The sequence below is a fragment of the Notechis scutatus genome, chromosome Z, assembly GCF_049901735.1.
Source record: "Notechis scutatus isolate UNSWTSFEM ecotype Mainland chromosome Z, rNotScu1.2, whole genome shotgun sequence".
Lineage (NCBI taxonomy): Eukaryota > Metazoa > Chordata > Lepidosauria > Squamata > Elapidae > Notechis > Notechis scutatus.
Genome location: NC_142025.1, coordinates 62908536 through 62931533, shown reverse-complemented (window position 1 = coordinate 62931533; position 22998 = coordinate 62908536). Strand labels below are relative to the sequence as shown.

The 22998-nt window shown below is 36.6% G+C and overlaps 1 protein-coding gene across 4 annotated transcripts in view; it reads right to left on the bottom strand.

Moving 5' to 3' along the window:
* The window catches only part of ITGA9 (integrin subunit alpha 9), a 588311-nt gene that overhangs the window by 55683 nt on the left and 509630 nt on the right, over positions 1–22998 (bottom strand). For 3 of the 4 annotated variants that reach the window (XM_087946920.1, XM_087946923.1, XM_087946921.1), the window contains one exon: positions 5551–5661. The exons of the other annotated variant lie outside the window; for it this stretch is intronic. In XM_087946920.1, the coding sequence (XP_087803046.1) occupies positions 5563–5661 (99 nt within the window). In that variant the 3' untranslated portion in view covers positions 5551–5562. The remainder of the gene's footprint in view (positions 1–5550; positions 5662–22998) is intronic. 4 annotated transcript variants of the gene reach the window in all.

The following is a 22998-nucleotide window of genomic DNA, read 5'->3' as shown; positions in this document are numbered from 1 at the left end:
GCCAGTAACTGCCTTGTAAAGGGACAGACATCTTAGCAGCAGTAGCAGGAGGAAAAATACTGCAAAAGTCGGTTGGGAACAGGATGGTTATGGGAAGGACAGCAGAGGTGGCTAAAAGGGCAGAGATGGGGACAGATAGGCAGCTAGGGAAAAGTTGAAGTTGTCAGAGATTTTTCTACTCTGCAGTTAGTGCAAAATGTGGGTGGGTTGCCAACTGCCTGAATTTTGATCACATGTCCATACGGACCTTGCAAAAACTACTAGCACCAGGTGTACATACTATTCATTCAGCACCCTTACACTGAATGGATTGCAAATTGCTGAAGAGCAGTTAAGCAATGCATATCAGTGTAATGTGGGATAGTTTCAAATATTAAGAGTAATATCAACAAGTTTATTTAAATTTATGGAATTTAAGTTGGATCATGAGTCTTTGAAACCAGCCTGGTCAACAAAAGTGTACTTTATAGCTAAATACTTAAATATATCCATACTCAAAACATTTGCTTATATTGAACACTGGCAATACACATATCCTTTTATAATGAAGTGTTATTAGTACAGTGAGAAACATACAAGGGACCTTGTTAGCAAAATGTTGCTAATAAGCAGGAGTCCAATGTCTAAATTTCAGGACTCTGATATAAATTAAACCTGAATCAGAAATGTACTGATTGGGCACAGCAATATATCTTTAACTTCCAACTTGCAAAACAGATGATCAACTGCAGGGGCAGCTACTAAAAGATACAGAACCAGAGGAAATGATAGGTGCATAATAACACAATAAGCAGACATTAGATAATGAGAATTTCTCTTTTCTACATTTATAAACTCTTAAGACACCTTTTTCACTTTTCACTACACAGTGAAAAGTTTATTTTGCTGAGTTAAAGAAAGTTATTTGTGCTTCTTTCTCTAATGCAATGTATCCTATCAATAAAGCCAACTAAAAGTATGAGCATTAGATATTTAATTACAATGCATTTTTAATCATCCAAAGAGAATATCGCACATTGGAGAAAATGGAGGAACTAGACTTAAACAGAATAGTATATAGTTTTTATTTCCCTTTCCAGAACAATCATTTTCCATGTGAGTATATAGTGCCATCAATTGTATTTTTTTAAACAAACATAGTCCTCCAAATTTTCCATCTTCACTTGATTTCCCCTTCCCCCAAAATAGGTGATACTCCAAAATGAATGAGAGTGATTAATTCCAAAATTACTTTTGGGGATACTTCCAAAAAAGTAGCCATTAATTTTAGAAGTGGCTTCTTGCTGCCCTTCAAGACAATCTAGTGCAGGGGTCTGCAATTTTAAACATTCAAGGAGCCATTTGGATCCATTTCCCACAGGAAACAAAAAGAACAATGGGAGCCACAAAAAACTGGGTGGATATGGCCAACTCGACGTCACTCACTCCCACCCAGTCACATGACCCCCTAGCCATGCTTACCCAGCCACAAAACCCTTCTTTCTCTCCATGTCTCTCTCTCCCCCTCTTCCCCCTGTATCTCTCTCCCCTCCCCTCTCTGTATCCTTCTTTCTGTGTATCTGCCCTCTCTCTCTGTATCTATCTCCCCCTCTCCCCCCTTTCTGAATCTCACTGTATTTCTCTCTGTGTATCTCTGTCTCTGTCTCTGTCTCTCTCTGTGTGTGTGTGTGTGTATGCGTGTGCGTGCATGCATGCCTGTCTGTCTATCTGTGGGTGTCTCTCTCTCGGAAAGCTGTGGCTGGGTCAAGCCAGCAAGCTCTCCTTGGGGCTCTTCGCTACTCCTCCCCGCCCCTGCAACTCTTCTCTCTCTCTCTTGGAAAGTCATGGCTGGGCCAAGCCAGCAAGCTTGGGACTCTTTGCTACTCCTTTTATTTCTTCTTTCTGGAAATCCAGGCTGGCTGAGGAATGATCGTCAGCTGAGGCAGAAGTTTCCCTTCGGGCAACTCTCCACTTCCTTCTCCCCCTCCTTCTCCTCTCATGACCCCTTGGCTAGCTGTGGTGGGGCCAGGAGGGTGCACATGCACAGGAAGACCCTCAAGTGAGTGGTTGGTCTCGGTCAAAGCGCAGCAAAGGCACTAATGGGGCGGATGGCGGGTCACTTAAGGAGGGTCTCCACATGTGTGCGCACCCTCCTAGCCCCACCATAGCTGGCCAGGGGGTTGCAAGAGGAGAAGGAGGGGAAGGAGGAGAGATGGTCACCCAAAGGGAAGCCTCTGCCATGGCTGGCGATCATTTCTCAGCCAGCCTGGATTTCCAAAAAGAAGAAATAAAAGGAGTAGACAGCTGGAGAGAGAGGGGAAGGGGGGAGAGGGAGAGAGGAAACTGGCTGATCTTTGGTGAAGGCTTTCTCTGAGCCTGAGCCCTAGGGTGGGCATGTGAGGTTTGGCGGGATTAGCTCCCTTTCCCCACTGCCCTGAACTTCTTAAAGCCATGGCTGGGAGCTGCAGGTCCGGACCCCTTTCCATTATCCCCTCCTCCTGGATCTCATCCCGTCAGACTTTGTGTTAGCAAAGCCAGCATCTGTTGCATCCTGGTTGGGCCAGTGTCTCAGTGCGGACAGCAGATTGCGCATCTCCCCAAGCGACCGAGGCACATCCAGCAGCAACAAGGGCCAGAAGAAGTGCTGGAGAATCAGCCCCGGTGGCTTCTCTATTCCCTGCCATCGCCCTTACCTTCTCAGGCCAGGGGAAGGAGGGGAGGGCAAGGGGTGGGGCCAGCTAGTGATGGGACAGGGAGCCACAGCAGAGGGCCCAAAAAGCCACTTGTGGCTGCAGAGCTGTGGGTTGCTGACACCCAATCTAGTGTGTGCCATCCACTAAAATACAGTTTTAGGTCTAATGCCTCCTTGAATAATTGACGGTAATATGTGTATGACTGCATCTTCCCCTTGGAAGTGCAGAGTGGTTTTTGTTAAAGGAAACAGTTAAAGGGGGAAGTAAAATTCTTGGATGGAATATCGGGCCCCGAAACAGAATGTTTGTTAAGGATCCTGAAAAAGAATTTCCTTCTAGTTCCTCTCTTCCCCTCTGGGGAAGATATTATGTCAATAGAAGGAAGCATAGCTGCATATACTGTACAGTTAAATTAAGTGGCAATGCTTAGAGACAGATAGTAAAACTCCTGTGATTAATGAAAATTAAGAACAACGGGTATAACTTTGAGTAAAAGTGAGTTCTCGAAAACAATTAGAAAGATGTTTTGGCTAATCACTGCTGTTATGTGTGGTAGGAAGGAGTAAAAGAAAAGTAATTAGTAGTACTTTTGTCAAAAATTGATGGATCTGGTGTGTGTGGTTGGCCTTTGTGCATTCAAGTGGTGGTTCACTAATGTTGTTATGATGTAGTTATTCCAAGAGAACTTGGTTCTCTTAATTGATAGGAATTTAAATCCAGCTAAGTATCTGTTAAGAGCACGGTTGTGTGGAGTTAAATATCAAATTATGGAAGAGTTTGGAAGAAAGCCCTGTAGAGAGAGGAGGTAATTTATTTATTGATGTATTGTCCCAAGTGGAGGATAGTAAAAGGAAGCTATACAAAAGGGAATGGAGCAAGACTTATTCATTTGTATCATTATTGGTATAATCGGCTTCATTTCTTGTATTTGTATTCAGTGTATGCCTACATGTTATTATGTTAAATATTGTTGTAACATAACCAAACCAAGAAAAAAGGAGATGGTTAAGCCAACAGGAAGTGGAATTCACAGGTATAAACTGGTGAAATAGAAAGGGGGGGATTGTGATATGTAAAATTATACCTGTGAAAATATAAAGCAATGGTAACACCATTTTTAACCTCTGTGTTAACCTAAGATAATTTACTGGAATATTATGTAAGAATTCTCTATTGTTTTGTATAAAGGTTATATATTTTGCGGGTCATGTTGTCCAGTGTCATATTAATGATGGAGATTATTGGAAACGGAAATGGGTAAACAGGACAAGGAAACAGATGGTATGCTACAATAGGATGTTGCGTTGGGAGATACGTAGCTGGATAGACTGTATATTTGAAACAATATAAACCCCAGTCCTCCTCGGAAACATGTCTTCTGTAGCTCCGCTCATGAGCACAGAATTCCCTTTTTCAAAAGCTCCATAATAAAGTTATTTATTATTCATGTGTCTCCAGTTGTCTTGAATACCTGAATGGTTGATTTTTATCACACAGTTTAAACCAAAATGTCAATGTCCCATTTTTGCTGCCTGCCTGAGACTGCAAAACTAGGAAGTGAATAGCAAGTCTTTGGCAAGATATTTAATTTTACTGCTGATTTCCTATGCACTTTGAACTTCACACAACATAAAACTCTGCTGTAAGTATAAACAAATGGAGCATCACATTAACCCACAAGCATTAACCACTGCCAAGGGATTGCCAAGCTCAAGAAATTGTAAATTACTATTTTTAAAAAAAGAAAAGCACATTCCTGTCTCTCTCCCTCCCTCCCTCTCCCCGTGTGTGTGCGTGTGTGTGTGTGTGTATACATACACACATATACACATACACACACACACACACAAACACATATATGGGGCTGCACAACTGAACATTGTAACAAAAGGAAGAAAAATTTATAAAAAATTGTTCCTTTTGAAATGGATGTCATGCTTAATCCCTGAATAACATTTTTTTTTTAAAATTTCATGTAGGCAAACATTTAACTTCTAATTTAACATTTAACATTTAATTTTCTTAAATGAAAGTATTTGGCTTTATAGAAACTAAAATCAGGACTGCTACATGAAATCTTTGTGTTGTTTTCATCTGCTTCTATTTCGCGTTGACATTCAAAAGTTCAATATAATAGATAAAAAAACATATGCATGACCAAAATTTCCGCTGAATATCAGTGTTTTACAGGGTCCTTTGTGAACTTACTCAGAAGGAAGTCGCACTATACCCAACTAAATGTAATTGGGTTTATTCCCTGTTAAGTGTGCAAAACATTACAATCTAACAGTGCATTGTCTACTATACCTACTGGTTCTTAGAAGTAAGCTCTATTGAATTTATTGGAACTTAGCTTCCAAGCAAATGTGGATATAAGACTGCAGCAGCTATTGTGAATCTATCTCAAAAGAAAACATACAACATTGATACATACATACATACATACATCCCCACCCCCACACCGTGTGTGGGTGTGGGTGTGTTTGTGTGTGGGTATGAGAGAGAGAGAGAGAGAGACAGAGACACAGAGAGACACAGAGAGAATGTATAAATATATGTATATATAAACATAAGCAGTATAAAAGCTTATGAAAAATATTTTTTTCAGACACAAGTCTTCACCTGAGGGTATACCACATATATGTTGGATTCATAAATTGATCTGCACTGCAGTTTAATTATCCAAGTTCATTTCTTCCAAGATGTATAAATTGCTTCAGTCACTTGACAAAGTCTGCAGTGATACTTTCCCTACTGTAAGATGATGAATCAATGGGGCCTCCGGAAAATCTGGAGAAGATTCCTTCTTCCATATATGGAAGATACAAGAGCAGGACCAATAGTTTACCACATGGCCAGGATTTTAATGTTTCCTTACCCCCAATATAATTCATTGGATTTTCTGGACCCAGTCCCAACTATCTTCATTCTCTTGTCTATTCTTCTCAGCCTCAATGATTTCTTTGTATTTTCTGCGAAAGAAGCCCATCTGCAAATTTAAAAAAAAAAGTGAGGAGGAAAGAAACAACTTTCATGAATATTTGGATTCCTTTTTTGTATTTGTAATATATACAGTATTTTCAGGTTGCTTCACCACTCTGTTAATAGAAAAGAACACATCAGAAAATAAGCAAGCTCAGATCAGTAAGAAGCATTCCAGAAGTGTGGGAAATTTCAAGATATGTATTCAAATACATATGAAGTGTAGTACTTCAAGCAGAGATATGATTTGGAATTATATTGGGTGTGGAAGATTCATGGATCAAGTAATTACGAACATAAGAGAAGAAGGCATGTTGGTTTCGAATAGTCCAAACAAACAAACATGCTTCTGAGAAAATAATAAACAGAATGTGAAGTTTAAAACTCCCTTCTGATTCCTTTACAGTAATTATCATTATTCCTCTATTTACTGACAGTATTGTTCTCTGCTTTTTTACTTTCAAAGATCCAGATTGATAATGGAAAATAAAAGGGGCCTTTGTTGTTGAAACACAGATTTATGTACTTCCTACTCTATATCAAAAAGGCACCTATTTAGGAATTACAAGCACCAAAAATGTATAATACAGAGAAATAATGTTACAAAAGGGTATTCTATTTGATTACAAGACATGATAGGAAAAAGAAGCACTGAAATAATTTGATGTAGAAAATTCCTGTGTTGAAATATAGTAATACATTTTTCCCTTTTGCAACCTTCCCTACTTATTATTCTTCACATCCTGCTCCATCTAAAATTCCAGTGCTATTTGTTAGAACTACCTGTTTTTTGATAGGAAAAGGATAAAGGTTCTTGGGGACACTAGGGCTACTATGTATATTTTCTCAGGTTACAGTAGTTATTTTTAGAGAGGCTTCAGGAGAAGGGCTTATACCTCTCCATAAGACTAACATTTGATGACCTACCTTTATTTTGCACATGAACACAAATTCCTTTCCTATCTAATAAGCAGAGATTTTCTAGGGGCCACCTGCTCTTGGCACTTCAGCAATATATTTGATGGCCACAGCCTGGAAATAAGTGCTGCTTATTGAAGTAGCAATGAGAAGGTTTTGCTGCTCATTAAGATTTTTTAATCACCTTTAACAATTACTTATACCAAGTTTCAGTTTAGGAAATATTCAAGCACAACTTTTTTTTGTTAAAGTTTATATTAAAAGTATCTCATGATATTCTGTAAGAAGTAAGTATTCAACACTCATATTAGCTATTTTGGTACATAAGAGGGGTACAGTTGCAAACTCAGCATAAATCCAGCAAATTTTACCTCCTATACAAACCCCTGAATATCAAACGATCAAGAAACATTGTACTGTTTCAATGGAGATCATACCCATGATATCAGATAACATCTGCACACTTTCCGCTCAGTTTGAAAATGTAGGCCGCTTTTTTGACAGATCATTTATTATTAATTGGTGGCTTTACAATTCCCCTTCTCAAGTAAAGAAATTGGCTTCTGTAAACAGTTGCACCCTTCTTCCTTACTGGGATTTTTATGCCATTCCATAAACAAAAATAATTCCAATACAGAGATTTGGGTAACCATTCAAGAGTAATTGCTCAAATGTAGTAACATGCCCTTGAGATCATTAAGTCAATATTTTGTTCATTGTAATTAAACATTTATGTAACTCCTACTGTTTTAAGCATGTTTTCACCCTCCTGCAATGTTTGATGTTTTAGTGCACCTCCATCAGTCAGATGTTATTATTCTCTTTCCCAAGATGGAGTATATTTAAAACAGCTTTGATCCTGCTATGCTCCTCTTAAGTATAGATTTTTAATTGAAAATCTTTTATGGAATTGTAAGTCCTACAACAATTTAGAATTTGGGGATGTTTCTGATTAAATGCAATGCTGGCGAGCAAGAAAAAATATTGTTGATACAATGAACTAGCACCATGATGGCAAACCTATGGCATGCATGCCAGAGATGGCACGCAAATCACACTCTGTAGGTATGTGAGCTGTTTCCCCAGCTCACTTCCACCATGCATACATGTGCGCCTCCTGCCAGCCAGCTGGTCTTCAGGTCTCTGCCACGCATGCATGGGGACATGTTCACATTGCATTTTGGGGATTTGCATGCATTCATGCATGCACATATGTATGCACACGCTTTGGGCACTCAGTGCCGGAAAGGTTAGTCATCACTGAACTAACATATAGCACCGATGGGCTGCATGTCCAGCATTATCTTTCAATCAGCCTCATTAATTATTCTGTATACCATTAAGAAAGTTTGCTTATCTCACCTCTATATCAATAACTCCCCATTCTAATGGACATTGTGATAAAATTATGATAGAATAATTTTTCAACTTAGAAACAGTTCACATGCTTTTCTTCTGGTTGCTCGTCATCAGAGTTGGAGCGGAATCCACGATCGTGCGTGGTTTCGCTCCGAGCTCACTTGTTGGAGGGTCCTTATTGGAACTGGAACCACACTAGAGGAGTGGTGAAGAAAGGGAGAATCACTTGGAGGGTAGAAGGGAACCCTCCCTGACAAAAAAAAAAACCCTCCTGAAGACAAGTTGCAGCGGTGGTCTAAAATGGCCACCACAAAGACGGGAAGCAGTCTGGAAAACTAAGACTGTGATGGAGTGATGAAGTAGCAAGAGGAGTGTGAACCAGGAGAAATACATGGACTTTAAGGTGACCTGGGATTAAGAAATAAATAACAATTTTGGAGGAAAGTGTGTAGTGGCAGCAACTAGAGAGAGTGAGAAAGAAATTGGAACTTATAAAATTGGCTTGAACTATTGCAACGAAGTAACTTAGAGGAGAAAATTCAGAGAAAAATATTTGAACACAAAAGGCTTGGAAATTAAATTGGATAACCATTGGACTTTTGGCACTAAATAGGCATAAATAAATGCTGGAATTGAATGTGTTGAAAAGAAATAATAGCTAATAATTGAAATTAGTGAACTTAATAAAAGTTTTATAATTAGAAAAGAAAAAAAAGTTAAAGAAAGAGTGGATTCTGGAAAAAGAATCAAGAGCGCCACCTGATGGTACAGGAAAAATTTCAGTGATTCTTTGAAAAGTGTTTGGTCTTTCTAATTAATTGGATTTTGGAATTTAAAAGAAAATAAGAGAAACTTCATCATAATAAAATAAAAACCCTGAAAAGTGGTACTAGAATACTACAAGGAGAAAGATGAGAGGTGGTATTCAGCAGGTTCTGACCAGTTCTGGAGAACCAGTAGTGGAAATTTTGAGTAGTTCGGAAAACCAGTAAATACCACCTCTGACTGGAGATTTTACAATATCTTTCCCCTGCCATACCCACCAAACCATGCCCACAGAACTGGTAGTAAAAAAAAACTGAATTCTACCACTGGGAAAGATACTTGAAAATATTACCTTGGAATCACCTGGTGATTTTGGGAAACAGTTGGAAAAGGACCTAACAGAACACCTGGAAACAAAGACTTCTGGACATTGATTGTTGAAAATAAATATAAAAGATGCTGGTTGAAACAATATACTGGATTTTTGGATCAGATATATTTACTAAGGAAGAAAAAAAAGGAGCAGACACAATGGGGGAAATTACTTGTTGAGATAAGATTAGATTTACAAGATATGAAGGAAATGATGAAAGTGAGTATGGAAATGTGTAGCAATATATTACAGAAATTAGAAATGGCTATTCAACTTGAAGAAGAACAAAGGGAACCAGAGGGGGAGGAGTTAAACAAAGAGGAAACCAGCTTTGGAGATCAAGCAGAGCAACAATCATTTAAAGGGGGGGAAGAATTAAAAATTTGTGGTTTGATGTGACTATAAAAGGGGGAATGGTTCAGAAAATGAAACAAAGGAAAGAAAAAAAGCAGAAGAGGGAAGTGCAAAAGAAAGATCAAGAGTAGGAGGGGAATAAAATAAATAATTGGAATGAGAAATGGAGGGGAATAATAATGGGGGGAAAAGGGAATTAAGAGAAAGGACCAGAAAATAAAGAGAAACAGGAAGCAAACAAGAATGAAAAAAAATTACATTGTTAGGAGAGTGAGAGATAATGGGTAAAAAAAAAGAGAGGGAAGGAGATTCCACAAGGTAATGGGTTGTGATATATAAGAATAAGTAAGACTGGAACTGATATTGTTTTTTCTTTCTCTCTTTTTTCTTTTTTATTAAAGCTTGATTGCACTGATTGAAATGTTTTTGAAGATACCTCTGCAGACCTAGATGAGCTCACAGATGCTGTAACATCATATGTCAGCTTCTGCGAAGACTTATGTGTACCAACAAGGAACCTGCAAATATAACAATAAACCTTGGTTCACAGCTAAACTTAAGCAGTTACCTCATTCCAAAGAGGAAGCCTACAGAAAAGGTGACAGAATGCTATACAATCAGGCCAGAAACATATTAACAAGAAAGATCAGAGCAGCAAAAAGAAGCTACTCTGAAAAGTTAAGGAATCAGTTCTCAACAAATGAACCAGCAAACATGTGGAAAACTCTTAAAAACATCACTGGCTACAGCAAACCTCCTTCCCAGGCAGAAGGAAATCAACAACTAGCAGATGACCTGAATGTGTTTTACTGCAGGTTTGAAAGGAAACTACAGCCACCTATCTCCACAACTCCCATCTCAAATACACCAACAACAGTCAAGCCTCCTACAACTGGCCCCAACCCATTGGGTTCACAACCTCTGGTGATCACAGAAAAAGAAGTGCAAGATCTATTTCACAGATAAAAGCCAGGAAAAGCACCAGGCCCAGGGAAGATAACTCCTTCTTGCTTAAAAGTCTGTACTTGGCCCCCTGAACCTTCAATAGATGACTAGAGATGTGCTATGTTCCTTCCTGCTTCAAATGCTCTACCATCATCCCAATGGCAAAGAAGCCCTCCATCAAGGAACTGAATGACTACAGACTAGTTGCTCTAACTTCTCTAGTTATGAAAATCTTTGAAAGGCTTGTGCTGTCCCACCTGAAAACCATCATGGATCTTCTGTTAGATCCCATGCAGTTTGCATACTGAGCAAATAAATCAACAGATGATGCTATTAACATGGCTCTGCATTACATCCTACAACACCTTGAATCTCCAAATACCTATGCAATGGTTCTCTTTGTAGACTTCAGTTCAGCATTCAATACCATCATTCCAGACATTCTTCTAAATTAAACCAACTAGCAGTATGTGAATACTCTTGTAAGCTTCCTAACAGACAGGAAGCAGCAGGTGAAGCTAGGCAGAATCACATCTGATACCTGTACAATTAGCAGAAGGACCCCCCAAGGCTGTGTGCTTTCTCCACTTCTCTTCTCCTCTATACCAATGACTGCATCTCAGACAATCCATCTGTTAAATACTGAAGTTTGCTGATGACAAAACAGTGATTGGTCTCATTGGAGACAACGATGAATCCGCATACAAACAGGAGGTTGTACAACATGCCTCATGGTGTAACCAGAACAATCTGGAACTGAACACACTCAAAACCGCAGAAATGAAAAGAAAAAATGATAAAGAAACATATAGACTTGAAACCAGAGATTTTTTTATTGGGAATTTTACCTGATACATACAGTAAAGACTTAAAATATTTGATTGTAAACGTATTAACAGCGGCTAGGATTGTATTTGCTAAAAATTGGAAAAATGAGAAAATACCATTACAGGAGGAAATTATTAAGAAAATATTGGAATGTGCTGAAATGAGTAGATTGACATTTGAAATTAGAGAACAAGAGGATAAACAATTTTATAAAATTTGGGACCTTTTCTATCAATGGTTAGATACTAAAATACAATAATAGAATATCTAGAATTTTAGAAAATAATGAATATATAAAGATGTATTTCTTTTTTTGTTATCATATCTATAAAATGTTTTTAGGATAGATTTGGGAGGATTATATGAATTGTTATAAAATAAACTAAGTAAATTATAGTTATCTCGCAAAGTATGAATGAATAAAATTATAGTCAAATGATTGTTTAATAGTGATACTAGGGTATTCAATTTTTGATTGATAATATGAGTTATTATGCAATGTAACTGTAATTGAGACTATGAAATGGATGCACAAAAAATTTGTAAACCAATCGACACACTGCTTGTATATTTATGAAAGAAAGTTGGATGTTTTTATGTTTTGTTTGTTTTTGTTTGACTTTAAAAACCAATAAAACTTGTTTTAAAAAAAACCCACAGAAATGGTGGTAGACTTTAGAAGAAACCCTCCCATACTACCACCTCTTACAATACTAGATAACACAGTATCAACAATAGAGACCTTCAAATTTCTAGGTTCTACTATATCACATGACCTAAAATGGACATTTAACATCAAAAATGTCATCAAAAAAGCACAACAAAGAATGTTCTTTCTGCGCCAACTCAGAAAGGAGCTGCTGATACAGTTTTACAGAGGAATTATTGAGTCTGTCATCTGCACCTCTATAACTGTCTGGTTTGGTTCTGCAACCCAACAGGACAGACACAGACTTCAGAGGATAATTAGCACTGCAGAAAAAACAATTACTACCAACCTATCTTTAATTGAGGACCTGTATACTGCATGAGTCAAAAAGAGAGCTATGAAAATATTTACAGACCCCTCACATCCCGGACATAAACTGTTTCAACTTCTTCCCTCAAAATGACGCTATAGAGCACTTCACACCAGAACAACTAGACACAAGAACAGTTGTTTTCCTGAAAGCCATAACTCTGCTAAAAAAATAATTCCCTCAACACTGTTCAACTATTTACAAAGTCTGCACTACTATTACTGTTAATCTCATCACTCCTTATCACCCATCCCCTCCCACTTGTGACTGTATGACTGTAACTTTGTCACTTGTATTCTTATGATTTATATTGACTGTTTCCTAGTATGATTTGATTGCTTATTGTACCCTATGACTATCATTAAGTGTTCTAACTTATGATTCTTGACTCTTGATGAATGTATCTTTTCTTTTATGTATACTGAGTGTTTGCACCAAGACAATTTCCTTGTGTGTCCAATCATACTTGGCCAATAAAGAATTCATTCATTCATTCAATTGATGATCAGTGATGTATAAAAATATGATAATCATTATGATATTGATATCAGTTTCTATAATTAATTGACTAGATTAATATTTTTGCAATGTATAGATGGATTTACAAGGTGATTGAGAAAATACTATGCAGAATCCAATTTAAAAGAAGTGTATATCTGATATGTAGTAGATAGGGAAATATTGTTATTAAAGTAGAATGAAGGTGGTAAGCTTGAATAAACAATTTTTAGATTTAATAGAATAAGGATTAATAAAATTGCAAATGTGACAGATAAAGGCAATACGAATATAGAAATAAGATAAGAATTTTAGATAATATGGTGAAATAAGATATGAACTGAGATTGGATAAAATAAGGCTAATGAATTTAATATTAATAAGTAATAATGTGATATGAAATTGAATAAGTAAGATGAATAGGTAACCATGGTCATGTTTGCATTGCCATAGCCGAACCTCTAAGCATAATCTTTGAAAAATCTTTCAGGACCAGCTCCTTGCCAAAACTATGGTCACAAGCCACAGTCATCCCCATCTTCAAAAAGGGAGACCCCAGCCTAATTGAAAATTACAGACCAATCTCTTTATGCTGCGTTACCTGTAAAGTCATGGAATCAATTATTAACCAATCCATCATCCTCCACTTAGAAACAAACAACCTACTCTCTAATAAACAATTTGGTTTTAGGAAAAAACTATCATGTAATCTGCAACACTTACACTGCAAAAACATATGGACTACACAACTCAGTCAGGGCAAAGCAATAGAGGCAATCTACATAGAGTTCTCTAAAGCCTTTGATTCAGTGGTACATGACAAACTACTCCTAAAACTAAAATCTTACGGTATCTCTGGACACCTGCATAACTGGATAGAAGCATTCCTTTCAAACAGACAACAAATGGTCAAAATTGGGAGTGTCCTATCAAATTCTGTACCTGTCAACAGTGGTGTCACCCAAGGCAGTGTTCTAGGACCAACTCTTTTCATACTTTACATAAATGACCTCTGTGATCATATCAAGAGCAACTGCGTTCTCTTCGCTGATGATGTAAAGCTATTCAACACCACAGCCAATACTGCTACTCTTCAAAAAGACCTCGACTATGTATCAGAATGGTCAAACAAATGGCAACTTCAAATCTCAACAAATAAATGCTCTGTCCTATATATTGGCAAAAAAAAAATCAGAAAATAAAATACAGGCTGAATAGTCAAGACCTTGTTGATGATCCAAACTCTGTCAAAGATCTTGGAGTCTCAATGACTTAAGTGCTAGACGCCCACTGTAACTACATAGCCAAAAAGGCGTTAAGAGTTGTTAACCTAATCTTACACAGCTTTTTCTCTGGTAATATTACACTAATAACTAGAGCATACAAAACATTTGCTAGACCAATACTCGAATACAGCTCATCAGTCTGGAACCCACATTATGTATCTGATATTAACACAGTTGAAAAAGTCCAGAAATATTTCACAAGAAGAGTTCTCCACTCCTCTACTCGTTGCAGAATATTTTATGCCACCAGACTTGAAATTCTAGACCTAGAAAACCTAGAACTACGCCGTCTTTGGTCCGATCTAAGTATAGTATATAAAATCATACATTGCAATGTCCTACCTGTCAATGAATACTTCAGCTTCAACAACACAAGAGCAAACAATAGATACAGACTCAAGGTTAATCGCACCAAACTTGATTGCAGGAAATACGACTTCAGCAACAGAGTGGTCAATGTCTGGAATACTCTACCTGACTCGGTGGTTTTTTCCCCCAAACCCCAAAAACTTTAATCTTAGACGTCTACTATTGACCTCACCCCTTTCCTAAGAGGTCTGTAGGGGGCGTGCATAAGCACACCAACGTGCCTATCGTCCCTGTCCTATTGTTTCTTTTATATATTTTTATTTTTCTTATATGTATCCATGTATTCATAACTATGTTTTTACTTATACCTATTATCTTGTAAGCAATTGACAAATAAAAATAAATAAAATAAATAATAAATAAATAAATTATAATTAAAAAAAAGAAACAGTTCACATGGTTTGCATAGCAGAGTGAATCTGATATACAACTACCTCAGAGCTGAGGTTTATAATATGTTTTATTTATAACATTAAACAAATAATAACCTCAATGCCTATGAGAAGCTTTAGCTGGTACAAAATATTGCACAATGTCTTCTGAGAAATATATGCTGTTGGAAACCTACTGCATTAATATTCCAGTATCAGCACTGGTATATGACTATCTTGCATCAGAACATTTGGTGATATCCTGTAAGATCTTAGATGTGTGGGGCTTAGCATACTTAAAGGATTTATTCATCTACTAAACCACTGCATTTTAATATTCTCTGAGCTTAGTGTGATTCAAGAGTTCTCAAAACACCCTTTCCCAACCTTGATACCCGCCCAATGTTTGCTGTTCAGTAACTAATATTATTGTTGAAAATTCTGGGACATGAAATACATACAAGAAAATGACAACTAAGTTAGGGAAGCTGTTACAAAATAAATAGAAAACATGTCTTATCTTTGGCATTCCTTTCCTATGGATATATTCAAAAGCCAAAACTCTATATCAGCCATGTTATTTCTAATTCCTCTGACTTTTGCTATATAGAAACAGAACAGAGATTTGCCTGAAAATCTAGGAAGATGGACAAGACGTTTACAATCAAACATGACCATTTTGTAAACACCAGCTGAATACAACTTGATCTCAAGAAGAAGCAATTAAAAAGAATCTATTACCCAAAAAAGGGTGAAAAAGCCACACGATTTAAAAAAAAAAGACATTTATAGGGGGGAATCAGATCCTTAGTTAGTAGGAGATCCCTTTTAGTAAGAGTCTTTATATCTGCAATGATATATCTTATCTTTTCAAGTAAATTTCCTGTTTTCCCAAGAGAAAGGTGAAAATAAAGGCAGGTACCTGGGAGGAAGCCTTTAACAGCGAACAACTTTTTCATAGCTGAAATCAGCATTTCATCTGTCAAATACTATAGCACTTGACATTGTGAGTGGAATGAGGTGAGAGGCTTCTGAAGATAATTTCCACTTATTGAAAGAATTTAAAGGCATTGAAAGATTGAAAGAATTTAAAGGCAAAAATACAGGAACCCCACAATATATGCTAAAGGATGTGAATGAGTGAGTAAACAGTGCAAAGAACAAACAAAATGTAAAGCAGAAGCTCACAAAAATCTAAAATGAAACAAAACTAGAATACTCAGATACAAACCTCAAATAAGATGGATTGAATCACTTTAGGCCAGGGTTGTCAAACTCACATCATCACAGCGTCATCATGTGATGTATTGCAACATCTTTCCCTTTGCTAAACCAGGTGTGGGTGTGACCAACACATGACGCATCCGGCCCACGGGCTGGGAGTTTGACAGCCCTGCTTTAGACTGAATCCAGACCAAAATTACTCAGGGGAGGGAGGGGCAGCCTTCCCTACCATTATGACTGTTACATGTGTTGAGTTACAGATTGTATCATCTCTAGCCAGCATGAAACTTCTGGCCAGAGATATGAATTTTATTTAACTCCAACATTTCTAGAAGGCAACATCATAAGTAAATTTCAGCTACTGAATTATTTCCCTTTATTGCTTGAGTATCCATTGTCCCACTACTCCATCACATAATATTCACTCATTTAAGCACTGGGTCCCAAATTTATTGTTTAAAGAGAAGAAGTCCATGGACAGTTTGATCTCCTTAATAAATCAATGAGCATAGCAGATATAACTGTTGTTGCACCATCATCTTTCAAAGGAGTTTAATAAATACAGCAGGACACAAGTGCTATATAACTTGCACCCATCCCTGAAATATGCACATATTTGATTTATCTTTTTTTTAAAATGGCTTACTGAGCTTTAAAGATATCTATTCTTCATACAAATCACATATTTTGAACATTTGCAGTTAAGATCAAAATTACAAAAATGAATTTTAATTTCCTCCAGGGCCAAACAAACAAGAACAAATTATTTCCTACTGTTCTTTTAATAAAAACTGCTGGCTTGCAAAACATCTGCTTCAGAAATTATCACTAAAAGTTTGCTACAACAATTTCTAGCATTTCTAGCATTTCACCTTTTAGCATTTGGATAAGGGGTTGTTCTTCCCATAAGCAATAAAAAAAGTTGGAAGAGTTCATCAATATTAATGAAACAAGAAAATCAGAATCAACAGATGATCCTGCTAATGAGTTCAGAAATAGAGTTCCTGTAATAAGCTAAGAAGTTCAGTAAAATCAAGACAAAATATAGGCAGATCAACAAAGGGGAAGGGAGAGTTTTCAGTTTGATACATGAAATCTGTCTTGGCTTTGGTTCCAATGCAAATAAAAGTTTGCATTATTCATATTCAACTATGATTCATTCTTCTAACTTCTTTTTAAGCTTGAATGTCTTCTCCTTTATCTTCTGATATGTGAATTTGCTTCTCTTTTTGTAAATTGCAGTTAACAATGGTTTGCTTGAAGATAAGCCTGACTAAATAATGTGCTCTAGTATTTAAACTACTGGAGTATGGAGTATTTAAATTATTCAATACATCAATAAAATACCTACAACGCAATGAGTATTTTAGAGTATATTATATGAAATCTAGGATTTTAATCAGTTTGTTAAACAAGCCATGGTAACTTGATTAGAACATTATGCCAATCTACACTGGGTAGGCTTATATCATCTTAAATAAAACGTAGAATAGTGTCAGATCCTTATATCTGCCATTCTTCTATGGAAGAAAGGGGGTTTAGATTTAATTATTTTCCTTTCTATGTATCCTAAACATTCTATTTCTTACATTGTCTGTTGTGTAACCTTTTACACGATTTATAACCATTGCCTGGCACCCCAGATGCCTGGAAAATTCTCACCTCTTGGGGAGATGCAAGAGGAGAAGGGGCCATGTAGATTGCAGTGCTGGAAGGTACCTCTGGGAACATCCTTATCTGCTTTGTCAGAAATGCTGGTATAATAACATCTTCACACCTGCTGATTGGTGGAATCCACATCGGGCTGTTGGGAGTGGTCTCTAATTCCCTTTATCCTAGTAGCATGCCCTGAGGGATCTCAGATCCTGCTTTCAATTTTGACTTGCTTTTACCTCCCTTCAATAAAAAGATTCCTTTTTAAATACAAAGTTTTTAAGAGTCTATACTTATTTTTTAAAGAGCAGAGAGGCTGGTTCTTACAAATAAAATTTATGGTGAACAAGGCCAATAGATAGGAATGAATTAGATGGTGGGATTAATAAAAAATGGAAGTAGACTTTTAAAATTCTTTGGGGTTACAGTCAAGATAATTCTCATGTCTTGGGGAAATGCAAGGGGAGAAGGGGCCATGTAGACTGCAGCACCAGAAGGTAGCTCTGGCAACTTTCCTTATCTGCTTTGTCAGAAATGCTGGTATAATAACATCTTCACACCTGCTGATTGGTGGAATGCACATTGGACTGTTGGGAGAGGTCTCTAATTCCCTTTATCCTAGTAGCATGCCCTGAGGGATCTCAGATCCTACTTTGAATTTTGACTTGCTTTTATCTTCCTTCAATAAAAAAGTTTCCTTTTCAAATACAAAGTTTTCAAGAGTCTATACTTATTTTTTGAAGAGCAGAGGCTGGTCCTTACAAATAGAATTTATGGTGAACAAGGCCAATAGATAGGAATGAATTAGATGGTGGGATTAATAAAAAATGGAAGTAGACTTTTAAAATTCTTTGGGGTTAGTCAAGAAATATGAAACCTAGTAAGTTTGTCATAATAACAATCTTTATAATAATTGCAAGTACAGTTTACACATATTGTTTCCCAATCAATTTCTCAATAATAGCCAGAATATGACTGCTTATATGATACAGTAGTGGCCCCCAGTAGTGGCAAACTGGAAGCAGCACTGGTGGTGATGGAGGGAGAGGAGAGGAAATGGTTTTGTGCACATGCCTACTGCTAGCATATATTGAGCTCTCCCAACAGGGCATGGACCAGTACTGGCCATGGACCAGAGGTTGGCGACTCCTGAGATACAGGATTATCTAGCATCTGCCATGTTTTTGGACATTTCCCCACCAACTATTATTAACACACATGGTTATGTTAAAAAAAATTCAAGATGTCAGGCATCATGGAATTGAAGCTCCACCCATTTCTTATATGCATCCATATGAAAAATTGATGGAATTTTAATGACTTTGTCATGGCCAGCATTTTGACTTTATTGATCATATGCTATGGGTATCCCTAAATATGGACAATGTCAATGGATTATAAAATATGGTGTTGAAAATATTTGAAGGGAATCAGACTTAATCTTGATTTGTAAAACATTTGGTGAAAAATTATGGTTCTTTTTTAATTAATTAGTTACATTAACATTCTATTTTGATCTCATACTATCATATATAATACATCAACATATCAGATTGACTAGGCTGACTTACTCATGTCACTTACATTATTCAACATTACATTACTCATTGTTTTGCATTTTATAAATTCATGAAAGCCAGATCCAGGACATCTTACTTCTCCTCTCATTCATTTCACATTTGAAAAGAACTTAGATAAATGATTTTTAAAAGCTTAAAATATAATGACTTATATGTATGTATAGTATGTATATACCAGGGATGTCAAACTCAATTTTATTGAGGGCTGCATCAGGCCTGTGATGGATCTTGGGGGGGGGGCGGAGGGATGGGGCCAACTGGGTGGGCATGGCCAGCTTGATGCCATTCACTGGACAAGACCAGCTGGGTGGGCATCACCAGCTTGAAGCCACTCCCCAAACTGCTGGCATGTTCCCTCTTTCGTATTGGATAGACAGGGCCAAAGCGATAGGGGTAGACCGGGCTGAAGCAACATGGACTGGCCGTTTACATTTTCCAGGATGGTCCTGCAGGTTGGATATTACCATATTGTGAACTGCATCCAGCCCATGGGCCTTGAGTTTGACACCCCTGGTATAATACTATATTAATATATATCTACATGTATATAATATACATCTACATACATACATACATACATACATACATACATACATACATACATACATACACACACACACACACACACACACACGTATACATATACATATACATATACATACATACATATATACATATACATATACATATACATATACATATACATATATATATATATATATATATATATATGGTATTCAGCTTTGTTTGGGTATTTTCCCACGTCATTATAGTTGTGCTTTTAAAGTTGTAGCGACGTTTTGGCAGAATCTCATCATCAGGCTTGTGTATTGGGTTCGTCTGTGTGTCAGGCTCTTGCAGCCATTTCTGTTTTAAATTTGGTGCTAGCCTCGTGCTTTGTTAGAATGGTTTTTTCTTCATCCTGATTGGTTGGGAGTCTTGGTCTGTGTTTATTGGTCTTGGAGTTTGCTGTGTTCTATTTGATTGGTGTTTATAATATCTTCTGTTTGTTTTGTAGAATTTTTTTATCTTGATTGGCTGGCAACATTGTGTTTCATGTATTGGGGGCTTTTAGGTTGGCAGGCCCGGAAGAACAGAGCAGTAAGGGTGAACTGGAAACGAACTCCCAAGAAGATCAAAACCAACATAAGAACAGATATGGAGCTTTAGGAAATCAAGAAAATAGTCAACCACATCAGGTGAGAGAAGAAGACAGGATACATCTTCAGGCACAAAGAGAAACCGGAGCAGTCAGAAGACAAAGTGTGAAACACAACTAAAGAATGGAAGAAGAAAGGAAAATATTGTCAATCAACATAAATGGTCTAAACTCTACGATAAAAAGGAAAAGGACAATAGCCAAATTAATCAAGCAAAATGTTGACACAGTATGCCTACAAGAAACCCATATAAAGAAATCAGACAGAAAATATTAAGAATGCCCAAAATTAGGGAAGTTATTTACCGCACCGGCAGATGCTGGGAAAAAGAAAGGGATCGCAGTGTATGTGAAAGAGGACATGAAAGTAGAGTTAATATGGTCGGATCCTGATGGAAGAACTCTGATTTTGCAGATCTGGATTAATGCTATCCCAATTCTTTTAGTGGTAATTTATGCTCCGAATGGAGTTCAAAAGAGTTTTTAAAGTATTTATATGAAAAAATAGTAGGATTCGAAAAAATAAATATTTGTATCATAGGGGACTTTAATGCTATTTCTGATTACCAAAAGACCACAGTAATGGAGGGAGGAACAGGAAAAAGAGAGAGCTATCAAAAATATGTATGGAAATGATGACAGAGTGAAATTTGATTGATATATGGAGAAGGTTAAATCCTGAGAAAAAAACAATTTACATTCTATTCAAACCCCCACCAAATATGGACATGAATTGACATGGCATGGATGAATGGGTAAATAGCAAAAGAAATAAAAGGGATTGAAATCTTACCCAATGAATGGGCAGATCACAATCCTATTCAGATAATATGGAAAGGTAAAAAAACAAACAAAGAAAAGGTGGACATTAAATACCCAGTTAATTAGAGAAAAAGAATATACGAATAAACTTAAGGAGGAATTAAACTATTTCTTAAAGGAAGATAATAATGGAGTAATCACAAAACAAAATATTTGGGATACAATGAAGGCAGTAATAAGAGGTATAACAATCTCTTATAATGCCAAGAGGAATAAAGAAAAATATGCCAGGCAAAACAAATTACAACAAAAAATTAAGGAATTAGAAATCCAATTACAAAGTACCCCAAAGGATTCAAGATTGCAAAATCAGATGACAATAACTAAACACAAATTGAATTTAATTGAACAAGAGAGAATGATTATAAATTTGAATACAACTAGACAAACTTATTCTGAGCACGCCAATAAGCCAGGAAGATGGTTGTCCTATAGACTTAAAAAAGGGAAAGAAAAAAGATTGATTTACCAATTAATAGATGGAAATGGGGATACACAACAGGGGATAGAACAGAAAAAAGAAATTGCCCATAAGTATTTTGAAGATTTATATAAAAAGGAGGTCAATGAGGATAGGAAAATAAACTACTTAGATAAAATGAAGGATAAAGCAATTGGAGAAGAGATGAAAGAATTACTAAACAAAGATATTACTTAGTCTGAATTGAAAACAGCAATAGAGAACCAGAAAAATAGTAAATCTCCAGGACCAGATGGGATCCCAGGGGAACTATAGAAGGCAATAGGAGAACTAATAGGACCCCTTATGGTGGAAGTTTTTAACAACGTCTTATTGGCAGCCAGGATGCCGGACTCATGGAGCGGGGCATTGATCTCGCTGATCCCGAAGGAAGATTTGAACTCCCGATATATACAAAATTACAGGCCAATTTCGTTGTTTTTTAAAAAATTTTTTATTGATTTTACAATTAAAACAAACCAACAACACATACATAAATGTAAGAGAGAAAAAGAAAAGAAGAAAGGAAGAAGAAAATAGAAAGAAAAAGATAGAAAACAATTAAAAACATTTTCATCTTCAACAGTTTGTGAGACCTCCTTTTTATCCTTATTTTATGCCATATACACACTTAATCCTTACATATATGTGTATATCACTACTATGGTTCTATCCTATCCACTTTTGCCTTTTAGTGTGAAATCTATCTTTGGTCTATCCATTTGTACCAGCAGTTCCAGCTGTTGTAGTATATTGAAGTGTCTTTATTTTTTAATGCCAAGGTTAATTTGTCCATTTCTGCACAACTTGAAATTTTTTGAATAATCATCTCCTCTGATGGAACATGAGGCTGTTTCCAACGTTGTGCAAAAGCCAATCTGGCCGCTGTCAAAATATGTATTATTATATATTTCACTTTTTTTGTATTTGTTTATCAAAGATCCCAAATAGAAAGGACCCTGGTTTGAATTCAATCTGTTCTCTTGTCATTTCCTCCAGCCAATTTTTAATTTTCTGCCAATATTTTTGAGCTTCTGTACAGGGCCACCACATATGGAAGAAAGTTCCCTCTTTTTTTTTTTTTTGCATTTCCAGCAATATTGGGGTGCATCTTCGCTAATCTCGAAGGAGGAAGGTGCCATCTATAAAACATTTTATAGGCATTTTCTTTGTATGCTACCGATTTTATAATTTTATTATTTCTACCCCAGACCTTTTCCCATTCTGTTATGGTGATACTACGTCCTATATTCCTACTCCAGGCTATCATATTCCCTTTTACAATTTCTTCTTCTAATTCTACTTCTAATAAATAATTATAAAATTTTGTTATATATTTTTTGCCTGATTCTAATAAAATT